General features: G+C 39.1%; 2 protein-coding genes and 1 long non-coding RNA gene across 3 annotated transcripts in view; 2 read left to right on the forward strand and 1 right to left on the reverse strand.

Moving 5' to 3' along the window:
• Positions 1–3,833: 3,833 nt before the first annotated feature.
• Positions 3,834–12,897, reverse strand: part of ripply2 (ripply transcriptional repressor 2) — an 11,582-nt gene continuing 2,518 nt past the window's right edge. Inside the window, exons 2-4 of the mRNA XM_082166874.1 lie at positions 4,456–4,577; positions 4,304–4,368; positions 3,834–4,215 (exon numbers count right to left, since the gene is read on the reverse strand). Of these exons, the coding sequence (XP_082023000.1) occupies positions 4,023–4,215; positions 4,304–4,368; positions 4,456–4,557 (360 nt within the window). The 5' untranslated portion in view covers positions 4,558–4,577 and the 3' untranslated portion in view covers positions 3,834–4,022. The remainder of the gene's footprint in view (positions 4,216–4,303; positions 4,369–4,455; positions 4,578–12,897) is intronic.
• On the forward strand, positions 6,631–7,324 carry LOC309496764. The gene is made up of 3 exons (XR_014205230.1): positions 6,631–6,705; positions 6,826–6,951; positions 7,069–7,324. It is a non-coding gene; the product is annotated as an uncharacterized lncRNA (long non-coding RNA).
• LOC309496718 (G2/M phase-specific E3 ubiquitin-protein ligase-like) lies at positions 7,523–11,660 on the forward strand. The gene is made up of 10 exons (XM_082166844.1): positions 7,523–7,557; positions 7,829–7,881; positions 9,035–9,074; positions 9,152–9,219; positions 9,335–9,424; positions 9,550–9,863; positions 10,013–10,191; positions 10,422–10,594; positions 11,121–11,335; positions 11,415–11,660. The coding sequence occupies exons 6-10, from the start codon at positions 9,704–9,706 to the stop codon at positions 11,648–11,650; spliced, it is 963 nt and encodes a 320-aa protein (XP_082022970.1). The 5' UTR covers positions 7,523–7,557; positions 7,829–7,881; positions 9,035–9,074; positions 9,152–9,219; positions 9,335–9,424; positions 9,550–9,703; the 3' UTR covers positions 11,651–11,660.

Genomic DNA, 12,897 nt, shown 5'->3' on the forward strand with positions numbered 1-12,897 from the left:
TGTTTATTTTAGTTCAGATTAACATTTGAGGGCAGCAAGGTTATTCATAATGTCGAAATAAGTCCGACATAACGTTACTTGAAAGCATTATAGCCTACTATTCCTGCCAAACTTCCAAAGTTGCAGTTGTTACTACAGTAAATCCATGGTGAATATTGCAGATCTGTGGACACTGGATAGTTCATCATGTCACAATGTTTCTTCCTGGTTTCCACGTCAGCGCTGTTTGATCCGTTAATAACGGAGAAATGTGAATGTTTCTCACTAGATCTCGCAGCGATAGTATTACTTTAGTGGCGAGTTCAAATGCTTTCTTTACTGGATCTCTTAGCGCTGTGTAGTATAAGATCGGCTCGCGCTGCGTTGGTCCAAACTGATAAACAGTCCGTCACGAGTAGCTCAGTTTCGTTCCGCTTACATTGCGTTTGCCATTTGATGTTGTGGTCGCGCCAGCGTCTACATTATGAGCGCGCTCGCGACGCGCTTACATTTGAAATAACCGTTCGGTTTGAAAATGCGTGCCTTGTACCGAACGGTTTAATACGAATACGCGTACCGTTACACCCCTAAAACAGTGACATAATCGATTATGGCACTTTGCCGCATCGATACTGAATCGTGCATGCCCCGCATTGCGATGCATCGCCGAATCGATTATTGTTGACACCACTAGTATATATATAGAGTCATGGTGTGAATCTACACATATCCTTAATGGACACAGTAACACTCCTGATTAACACCCTCAAACACACACACACACACACACACACACACACAGGCCAAAGTAAGCTCCAATTATAGTCAATATTTCTTATCTTGTCAGTGTCGTTGAGTATGTGAGAGGAGTCAGTGTGTGTGTGTGTGTGTGTGTGTGTGTGAGGAGTCAGTGTGGGAAAGCAGCAGTAACAGTGAAACAGTGAAACGCTTCATGACACGTTCAGACTTTAACACATCCATGTAACGCCAGTGTGTGTGCGTGCGTGCGTGTGTGTGTGTGTGTCACGACCCGGAGTCTCGGATCAGAGATGAAACTCCTCAAACTCTTCAGGACGTCCCGTTCGGGAATCAGATCTCAGGGAAGAGCCTTATTTCCTCTCAGACGGGAACGAAGAAGAGGATGTGATTCTACTGTCCGTCAAACACACCAGATCTGCTCAGCTGATGAACACACTCTCAGTAAAGGAAAAACTCATGAAAGTTATGATCAAACGTTCTTCCACTCATTACAGTTTTTCTCCATTGGTTTGGCTCATTTCTTGAAACAGAAATGACATTCTCAAAACAACATGATCAAACCGCCAAACCACTTGGCAATTGTTCACAACAGAATTGAATTTCTCATTCATTTCATCAAATTGCAAATGTCTAAGTACATGTCTCAATGTCTCAGTACATCTTTGCAAATGATTAAGTACAGGTATCCTACATTTAGCACAATTTCCAAGTGAATAGATCTTGTTGATCTAAACTGATTGTTGATTCTCAGTCTAATGGTTGTTCGCTCCAAAACGTGTCAGCGTCATTTCATTGTATAAGTCATCACATGCACAATAGTCTGTTCAATTGTCAAAATTAGTCAAGAACATAATACCATGAATACCATATGTGTGTGTGTATATATATATATATATATAAAATACCATATAATATTATTGGCCTATTGGCCACCAGGCCACGGTGGATGTCCCAGGCCAGTGAGGGGGCAATATAACCAACACATTCTCACACCCAAGGCGTCACTTTTTTTCACTTTCAACCTTGCTTCAATATCTGACGCTCAAAGCACCCTTTAGCGTCCATATGTGACGCTTCGGTTATGGGTAGGTTTAGGCGTCATGTAACTGACGCTTTCGGAAGCGTCAATATTCGACGCACAAAGCACCCCCTAGCGTCAATATGAGACGCTTCGGTTGGGTAGGTTTAGGTCTGTGGTAGGGTTCTGCGTCTCATATGGACGCTAAAGGGTGCTTTGAGCGTCAGATATTGAAGCATGGTTGAAAGTGACAAAAAGTGACGCCTTGGGTATGAGAACGGGCTATCTGAGAATGGTCTGGCCACTCACATCCCCAGTCTTGGCCCATACAATACACAGAAGCTCCTCATCTTCTTGGACTGCCTTCATTTTGATTTGATCCCTGAAAATGAGAGAGGTCTCGTAGGGCCTCACCTACCACAATATGCCATTGTATGGGACAATGTGAATTTCCACCATGGCCCGCTCATCAGGGCCTGGTTCACTACTCATCCAAGGATGGTCATGGCCACCTTACTCTCCTTTCCTCAATCCTGTTGAGGAGTATTTCTCCGCTTGGAGGTGGAGAGTGTATGAGCATCGGGCTCAAGATCAGAGGTCCCTGCTCCATGCAATGGACGCTGCGTTTTACAGGAGATCAGTGTAGGGGATGGTTGCGACATGCACGCCGTTTCTTCCCTCATTGCATCACAAGGGAGAATATACGCTGTGATGTGGACGAGAATCTGTGGCCAGACAGACAGCAGCGTGTGGATGAGGAGGGTGAGGACGGTGGCCAGTGAGGAACTGTTAGTTGTGAAGCTCCAGCTTTATTTACAGCACTGTAGGCTGCATATCATTTTCATTGTTTTTTGTTTGTGTTTATATTACAGTATATTATGCTGTATACATTTTCTTTTTACTCTGATGTATGGAAGTTACTTTATGTGTGTGAATGATAATGGTTACAATTTCCTTGGCAGTATGAGTGCAATGTGTGATGTCAAACCTTGGAGGCTACTCTTACCCTAAAATCCTATTTTTTTTTTTTTTTTTTTTTTTTCATTTTTATACACAATTGTATTCTGTTAGCTAGACAAAAAACAGGACAGTAACCACTGTCAGTGAAGGACTGGGCTAAGACTGAAAGGTGGACATGAGGGATATTTCAATGGTCCTCTGCCATAGTGACAAAACATCTAAACATTTTGACTTGCAGTGCTTACACAATGCCAAAGGGACGAAGCGTTTTGGGGGCACTGACTGTTTAAATGAGAGGGAAATTTAGTTTTGACACATGAGTGAACTGTTCTGGGAGAGGTATGAGCTTTTGCAGGTGAACCATGGTGTTGTGCCGAACCATCCACGTTATTTTGGCAAAGCACCAAGAGTGTTGAGAACGTCCGGTCTGTTTCAAGAAATGAGCCAAAGCAATTGAGAAGGATCTTTGCCATTTTCGTGGCACTGACTCTTTATATGGGAAACAGATTTAGTTTTGAAGCATGAGTGAACAGTTTTGGGAGAGATATGAGCTTTTGCAAGTGAGCTATAGTGTTGTGCTGAACTGTAAGACTGTTTTGCCAAATGATCTTAGAGTTTTGAGAATGTAATTTCTGTTTCAAGAAATGGTCCAAACCAATGGAGAAAAACTAATATAACGTTCAGTCAAAGTGATCCGGTCCAGAAACATCGATCATGGAATGTTTCTTCTGGAATGTTTCAGTTGATGTTTGTTTTTAAATGTAACGTTTTTTAAATGTTTCTTGTTTCAGAACGTTCAGATTCAAAAGTATCGTTCCATAATGTGTGAAGAATGATACAACGTTCCTGTAACGTTCACAGAACCAAGAAGAAACATTTTAAAAACTTCAGAAATAATGTTTTCAGAGCATATATTTTTTATCCAGTAATTGCTCTTGTAAAGTCTATATCTCTCACAGCCTGATAGAACACTATGAATGAACAGATCTTCATAAGATTAATATTTAATATTTACCCCCTATATTAACTCTAAAGTTCACTTCAGTCACTTATTTAGACTCACGTGACGGATTCAAAGAACGATCAGACACAACATTTTGTATGTTTAGATATTTATTTCAAGGAAATAAGTTACATGTAGAATAATTTATCATAAATACTAAAAAACTAAAATAAATTCAACTTCCAACGGAAGCAATTTTATATACTGTACATATTCACAAGTATTTACATGCAACGACTAAATAAAGTGAATCAGAATTTGGAGTCCATATATAAATAAAGATGTGCACAGTGATGAAGGTCTTCAGTTGAGTTCCTTCTCTTCATCTTCATCTTCATCATCATCATCATCTTCATCATCATCATCATCATCATCTTCATCATCAGTGTGTGAGTCCTCATATATGCAGATCGAGGCCTGAACCGGGTAATTCTGCAGGAGAATCTCAGCCTCCTGGTACAAGTAATCGAAACACTGGGATTTGGGCCAAAACAACCTGCGGAAAATCAAGTTAAAAGAGTGAGTTAAAATCTGTAGAAGCAGGAGATCATATCAGCATCTTCATAATCGCGTGATCTACTCACTTCACAGGGTGTGTGATCATGGAGACTTTATAGTGTTGCTCATCAGATGATGCTCTTTCATAAGGCTGTTGAATAAAGAGATTTTTTAGAATCTGATATTTTGCTCATACAATAATCAGAGTTCAATATTATAGAATGATCTCATCTCGTACCTTATGAGTGTCAGTTTTGCGTCCTTTGCTGGTTTTATTGACCCAGGGTCTCCAGGGTCTCAGTTCAGCGTGTAATCCGCGAGTCAGGGTGATGTTCTCCATGATGTTGGTGGAAAGAGAAGCTGAAGAGTAAATCCGTTCAGAATGATGTTCAGACTGAAGTCTGGAGCCTTTATATATACCCACGCGCGCTCGTGCCAAACGGCGGGTTCACGCCTCGCGTCTGACACGCGCGCTCGTGAAGGTGTGATGATGTCACACTCCCGCCAAACACATGGCGAGCTGACACGTTCACTGGGAACAACTCTCTTTAAAAACAAGAACTGAATTTGTACTTAAACACAGTTTTAATGTCTGCAAATAAGAAAGCTATAAAACCATCTAGAATTTGTGCCATGTTTAAAATTCTTTCATAATATGCTTTTATTAATTTTTGTGCCCCCCTTGTTTTTCTTCTTCTTTACATCTTCTATACAACATTTTCAGTAAATAAATCGGTCTTCTTTATATTATTTTTCTTGTTGACTATTGAATTATAACTTGTTAATTGTCTGAAAGTTTGTCTGATTTTGTATCTTTTATGTTTGTTAAATAATATAATAAAATATAAATATATAAATATATATAATAATTGCAATATAATAAAACCCTCTTTAATAACAGTAACGTTTAGTTAGTTGGACGTTTGCCTGACGTTTTTAAATGTTTCCATCCCTATTTGTTTCAGAATGAACATTCAAAAGTAACATTTTTAGTTCCAAAATGATCCATTGGAATGTTCCCTTAACGCTTGTGTGTGTTACCAAGGATGAGCGCTCAGGGAACATTCAGAAATAACACTTTCATAACTTTCTTTAAACACATTTTTACGGTGGCCGGGAAGTGCAAAGCAACATTACAAAGAATTAAACACTTTTACAAAGAATGAAACACTTTTACAAAGCTCGAGACAAATTTACATTTTGGAAAACATTTTTACCTACCATAAAACACAATTACATGGGCTAAACACTTTTACCAAGGACAAAACAAATTAACATTTTAGAAAACAAATTAACAAGACGCAAAACACTTTTACCAGTCCCGAAACAAATTTACAAATGATAGATTCTTCACGGAAAGGGAATGTACCACATACCGGAAGTGACACGGAACGGAAGTAATGAGGTGAAAGCGGGTGATAGGTGTTGTTGGTGAGCGCGGTCAATTTGTGTTGTCAATGTGGAGTATATTTTTTTACAGTCTATGAGTATATGGCGTGAATGAAGTTTATGGTGACCGAACATGGACTGCGGCCGAGGGATGTTTTGCCCGTTTTGTGGCAAACACATGAACAGCTTAACGCGGTTTTGCTCTACGTGTGGTCGGTGTTTGGAGTTTTTAAAGCAGCACTAGGTAACTTTTCAACCTTCATAATATATTTCCAAGACTCTTGTGATGGTACATCGACTTACAATAGGTTGAATGACATGTCTGCCATAGCCTGACGGGGTCTGTATCGTTTTTAATCGTACTTTTAAACTTCGGGGTTCGGGTAGTAACCCCCGCACACACAAAAGAACTACAAAATTCGACTGCTTTACGGCATAGGCTACCTCACTTCCCCCAACACGTCCTCACATGCTGTTGGACTTGTAAGTATATTGCTTATATTGTATATCACTCGGACAAGCTTTCACTCGTTGGTGTGAGCTAAAAAGCACCTGGCGTTCTTGTTGATGGATTAGTAACTTAGACATCTTCGGAGGCTAGCTGTGCTTGTTCGATGTCCGACGATTTGTAACGCGTTGTGTTTATTCCCCAATCGAACTCGTGTAACTGTCTGTCACACGTTCTACCGTCCACAGCATTACTTGATAGACAAAAATAGGACAAGAATGAGCATCAAATAGAAACAACCAGCTTACGGGGTGTTCGAGGCACACATACAATACAGACTGCCGACAGTTAAACAGGGCGCGCGCAGCTCTTAAAGGGGCCACACCTTATTTCCACTCGTTACAGCTTCCATCCGACTGAACAGGGACCGGTATACAGGGGGGAGGGGATCAGGCCGTGAGTGAAGAGACTGCTCTGCGTGAGTGGTATTTACGACAGTAACGTTAAATACAAGTAGTCCACAGCGACTCTAGGGGTCGTTGTTTGACCAAAACGGAAATCTTACCTAGTGGGGCTTTAAAGGATGCGGACCAGACGGAAACATTGGAAACACAGGGGACTTCTCGACAGCTGGACACAGTGCTAAGCAAAGTAAGTGTAGCAAAACCCTAGCTATCTGAGGACATGTGAATAAAAGTCAGTAGTAATGCTAGCTGCTAATGATTTTTCGAGCGAACTTTCTATTTTGAAACGTAACTCTGTCCATTTCAGCAGAACAACCCATGCCCATCATACAAACAGTTCATGGAGTACAGAAGCTCGAAGTCAAAAGAACGACAGTCTTTTAACTATGGGCCAAAAGGAAGATCTAGGCCTAAAGAAAGAAAGCAAGTCCAGGTAAGTTGTAATGACCGTCCTATACAATTGTGCAATGTTCTATGTATTTGTGTGTGCGTGCGTGCGTGCGTGTGTATTTATTTTACCCATACATTAATTATATCTTTATTTTACTAGATAAACGTAGGATTGATGGGGCCACATGGAACTGATGGAACTGATTTAAAACCTCTAAGAGGAAAAACACTTCCGTTATTTACTGACCCAGAGGTAGCAGCACCTGATCTACTGAAACAAGCTGTCCAGAAAATGAGAACATTTAACAAGGACATGCACGAAGGACCTTATGTCCTTTTGTATCCAGACTGCTCAGAGGTGGTTCTTGTGCCTGGGTCAGAAAGGTCATTTAAATTGGCAGAATATAAAAAGGAAATAGGAAAGGCATATTCCAGGATTACTTTTTTCATTTGCCTAGAAAAACACTATAAAAGAGGTTAGTGGATCTCATAATTCAATATTTTTACATATTTAGATACTTTGCTGGAGGATAAATAATGGTTGTTTGATTTATTTTTTTCAGAGTACGATACCTCAGACTCTGATTCTGATTCTGAAATTGCCATCACAACAAGGAGCACAGCTGAATTCAATCGAGCTGACACTTTGGTACATCAGTTATTTCTCTTTTTTAAAAACATTTATGTATGTTTGTATTTATTCATTTTCATATAATTTATTAGATGTACATTGAATTTTAAGCATAACATCAATGTCCTGGTCAATATTTTAGTGGAAAAAGGCTTGTTTTGATTATTATACAGTTACTATTATACAGTAACACAGACAACCATTCAGCATTGATATATACTGTAAGTGGTAATGGAAAAATAAAAGAAGCTGTTGAAAGTTGTTGATCATTTTATCCGTTTCCTCTCAGGTTTTTGAACCACAAAATCGAAGTACTCCCAAATACAAACTGGAAGATGAAAGGTAGGTGTTGCACAAATGGACACAAAGGAACTTTCAGGCGTGCATGGGTTGAAATTATTTCTTTACTTCTTGACTGGAAATGATAATAATAATTCATATTTTATTGGCCTACAGTGCTTTCACTACCAGAAAAGTTTTTTTTCATTTAACTCACAAAACTGATAAAACTACTAGCAGATATTTCACTACTTATTCACATACACATTATACATGCATGTATATTGCTGCACATGAGCTCAACGTTGCTACATGCTATCGGCTGTTTCTGTAACTGACTGAGGTGCACCCCCACGCTCCCTACCTAAAGGACCCACAGCTGTCTGTGTGAGCTTTACTTAACATCACAGAATAAATCTACTGAAATACAGTTGCTCTTGCAGGTGAATAAACATAAATTAACCAAACCATTAAAAAAAACACATGAGAATGAAGTGGGGGGTATCCACTGTCCCACATCATTGTCGATCCTACATAGGTACTATAGGCCTTTATTGAAGTGGCACGGTCATCCAGAACCAACTAAAATAACTCCAACACGTTTCAGCATCTAGCCTTTGTCAGGGAGTCAAATAGATGTAATGAGAGACAATGGGTTTTTTCAAGTGGTAATCAACCAATTTGCTGTATACATAATGTTTACATGATTTGACTATTGCAGGCCTGAAGGACACCTGCTGGTTTTAAGATGTTTACAACACCCACTCTAGCCCAGAAAGCTTTGGACACTAGAAAAGACCCATTGTCTCATTTCATCCATTTGACTCGCTGACGAAGGCTAGATGCCAAAACGCATCAGAGTTCTTTTAAATTGGTTCTGTATGACTTGGCCACTTGCAATACAAGCATTTTAATAGTTACAAATTAGTAGTTTGAGCTTTCTCTTATTTTATACCTTTTCCATTCAAAAAGAAACTCAAACAAACTCAGATTTGAGTCCAGGATGCGCTCCTATCCACATGTTCTTAAGAAATAATTTATCTTTAAGTTGTTGATGTGATCAGAGAATTTGCTCGGATGAACTTGAAACAGAAAATACCATATGTATAGTGTGATTTATAACAAAATAATGTTTTTACTACTACATGTTACTCAAAACTACCTTATAGCTTTTATCATGGAGCTAATCATTTTAATATGTTTTATCATGTTTCAGAGATGCACCAGGACAATCATCAACAATTCAGCCAGGACAGGTAATAAGGCAGACTGTGGCAGCATGACATTTCTTGCTTTCAGTGTTGTCGTTTCAGACATTTTAATCTGTTTTCAGATAGTAATATCTGATGCTGAGGATCTGGATCCACCTGAAACAAATCCAGAAAAAACTTCTTGCTACAGGTAAGTAAAAAAAAAAGGATAAAGACTGACATAATTTAGATTTATTTAACTGATTACATGGGGAAGACATTTGTTTGTAAGATGTTTTTACATGGAAATGGTAATTTCCCAACAGTAAATACACAGACCTGTATTCACCAAATGTTGAGCAAGAGGACGAAGAGCCGGTTGCTGTCAATGTGAAGAATTTCCAACACACAGCAATGTAATATGACAGCTTTTGACTATTAGCACTCGTAGTTACTCGTAGTAGCTAGTAGTTTTTTCACTGTACAATAGTTCTGGTATATCTGGAATATCCACAAATGAAGTCACTTTTTGTCATTACAGAGATGAGACGGACATTACATTACCTGACATCGTAGCAAACCTGTCACTTCCTATTGATCATAAAAAAGTCAGCCGGTTCAACATCTCAAGGGCTAATGTTTGGGATGGGGCAGTCAGAGGTTTCAAGCGTACAACATATTCTGAAACCTGTGACATGCTGGTGAAATTTACTGATGATACTGGTGTTCTGGAAGAGGGAATTGACACTGGTGGTCCAAGACGAGAGTTTTTAACTCTACTAATGAAACACCTAAAAGACCGGCCCATTTTTGATGGACCAGAAGGACATCGGTTCTTGGTCTACAATGCAAATGGTATGCATATTGGTTAGATGTGTACTATAGGCTACTAATGGTTGGTTAATGCTCATTGACCACATATATCACATGACATATGCTTGTATATTACAGTTTATACAGTAATGCATTGTTTGTTTTATTTTGCAATGTGAATTAATTCACAGCTGTTAGGGAGGATGAATACTACCTGGCAGGAAAGATGATTGCTGTGTCAGTTGTGCATGGAGGTCCAGGACCCCATTTCCTGTCGGAAGATCTTGTACATTATCTTGCAGGCCAGCCTTCATTCAAAGCAACAAATAATTTAATAACTGATGAAGAAATAGGGAAAGCTTTGCAAGAGGTGAGAATAGCATAAGGCTACGTATGGTAGGTAGGGCAGAAGTTTACATAGTTCCTGCAGTGTTTTGAGACAATGTTTACTTATATTACGTGCAGAATTTATTTAATTAATTTATTAGTTTTCGATAGTGTAAGATTACACCATGCTATGTATGTCATTAATAAATAGGCAAGGAGATACAGTGCACACAGTTATTGACGGGTGTTTATGCCCATTTTCATGTCTTTCAGATTGAGAATGCTGCTTCATTGGATGCTCTGCAAGAATGTATGATGAGACACAGCACAATGTTACAGACAGCAGGTTGTCTGAGACATGTGGCTACTGTGGAAGAAAAGAAAGAAATCGTGTCAGACTACCTCCAATGGTATATTATTGACCGCAACTCATCTGTTATTGACAGGTAAGATGATATTTGTGATGATTTTCTTCTTTTTTTATGTATTTAAGCATGAATTTTTAGTTTAAAATGCCTCATGGTCCCCATCTTTGGTTTATGCAAGCATGTATATCTGTTATCAATTTGTCACTGTGACAGAATTTGTACCTTAGTGCATTTCAACTGATATGTGATGTTGCTTCATTCTTTGTCAAACTACAGTGCCTTAAGTTTTCACACAAAGTACATGGGGTGTGTAGACTTTCTGAAGGCATTGTTTGAGTGCTCAATCCACCCAGTCGTCTGTGTCATTCCTGTCTTTTGTTTCTATGTGTTATACTTACAGTCTGTAACAATTAACATTTAATGTGCAACGCAAAAATAGGGTTTCTTAGATCAATTTTCAACACAACCATTTCCCCCCCAAAATGTATGTTTGTTAAGGTGGATAGAAATTGTAGAGAAGAGAATATTTAATAGTTTTCTTTAGATAATTTAAATTCAATTGGCACTACACAGCAGTGAAACAATGTTTGTGTTCACTCTGTAGATTCAGAGATGGTCTTTCAACCCTTGAGTTTTTGAATGCACTACAGCAACACCCTACTTTGCTGGCCCCTGTCCTGTGCCACTCTGAAAGGCGACTCACTGCTTTTGAACTTGAGAGTCTCTTCAAACCTGACCTCAGTCCTTCGGGGAGTAATCGAAGACTTAAAGAAAGTCAAACCATGGCCTACTGGGCAGACTATCTCCTTGATTGTGAAGGTTTGTTAGTTCATTTGTTTTTTATAACTAGTTAAGAAAACACATGGCAATGATGTATCTGAATTGTTTTTCTTTGCAGAAGGCCAGGCTGCTGTGTCTGTGGAAGATGTTTTGATGTTTGCTACTGGGCTGTCTTCACTTCCCCCATCTGGCTTGGAACCACTGCCACAAATAGAGTTCCTGGATGACTCTGCGTTCCCAATGGCAAATACATGTTCAAACTCCTTGAGATTACCACTCCTAGACTCATACCCTTTGTTTAAGTCACAAATGGACTTTGGAATTCAAAATAGTCCAGGTTTTGGCTGTTTCTAAGCTATATGATGGATGACCCCTAGAGTTAAGACTGAAAAAGTTGTTGTTAAAGGGATACTCCACCGTTTTTTCATATTGAACTATGTTATTCCCTTAAATAAGACGAGTTGATACACATACCATTCTCTCATCTCAGTGCGTGCACTTAATCGCTCAGGCGCGCGGCGACACTTTGATAGCACTTAGCTTAGCCCAGTTCATTCATTAGGGACCAAACAGAGATGAAGTTAGAAGCGACCAAACACCTCCACGTTTTCCCTATTTAAATACAGTTACACGACCAAGTATGGTGACACAAAATAAAACGTGGCGCTTTTCTAAGCGGGTTAAAAAGGATAACTATAATGTATGGCGGAATAGCACTTTTGGGAGTACTTCGACTCGGTGCAGTAAAAAGTCACGCCTGATCCTGTTCCTCTCACTTCTGTCAATAGAACAAACGTGTCTTTTTACTGCACCGAGTCAAAGTACTCCCAACAGTGCTATTCCGCCATACATTATAGTTATCCATTTTAACCCGCTTAGAAAAGCGCCACGTTTTATTTTGTGTCACCATACTTGGTTGTGTATATACTCGTGTAACTGTATTTAAACAGGGAAAACGTGGAGGTGTTTGGTCGCTTCTAACTTCATCTCTGTTTGGTCCCTAATGAATGAACTGGGCTAAGCTAAGTGCTATCAAAGTGTCACCATGCGCCAGAGCGATTGAGTGCACGCAATGAGATAAGAGAATGGTATGTATCAACTCGTCTTAGGGATAGTTCACCCAAAAATGAAAATTCTGTCATTTACTCACCCTCAAGTTGTTCCAAACCTGTATGAGTTTCTTTGTTCTGCTTAACACAAAGGAAGATATTTGGAAGAATGTTTGTAATCAACAGATCTACAGGTTTGGGACAACTTGAGGGTGAGTAAACAATGATAGAATTTTCATTTTTGGGTGAACTATCCCTTTAAGGGAATTACATAGTTTAATATGAAAAAACGGTTGAGTATCCCTTTAAAGTGCCGTTGCCAAAGTTATAATGTTACAGTATGTGAGCATGTTCTTTTCTCAGTTAACATTTTGAAAATGTTTTAGACCCATGACTCTCAAACTGGGATCCCTTTGTGATTCACTGTTTTAGATAAAGAAACAATAAATACTCAGTACTATTTTTGATTCATTTACTTCACACTTAAAAACAATTAAGCTTTGGGTGACAGATTCATAAATATTGTGTTCAGACAGGCAGCAGTGTTTCACC

This window comes from Leuciscus leuciscus (genome assembly GCF_965113295.1).
Source record: "Leuciscus leuciscus genome assembly, chromosome: 4".
NCBI classification, from domain to species: domain Eukaryota; kingdom Metazoa; phylum Chordata; class Actinopteri; order Cypriniformes; family Leuciscidae; genus Leuciscus; species Leuciscus leuciscus.

Bases quoted from the DNA above. Each gene is read 5' to 3' on its own strand.
- LOC309496718 (XM_082166844.1), top strand. From the start codon at position 9,704: ATGCTGGTGAAATTTACTGATGATACTGGTGTTCTGGAAGAGGGAATT. The intron at 9,864-10,012 runs GTATGCATATTG...ATTAATTCACAG, and splicing joins CTTGGTCTACAATGCAAATG to CTGTTAGGGAGGATGAATAC. The intron at 10,595-11,120 runs GTAAGATGATAT...TTCACTCTGTAG, and splicing joins AACTCATCTGTTATTGACAG to ATTCAGAGATGGTCTTTCAA.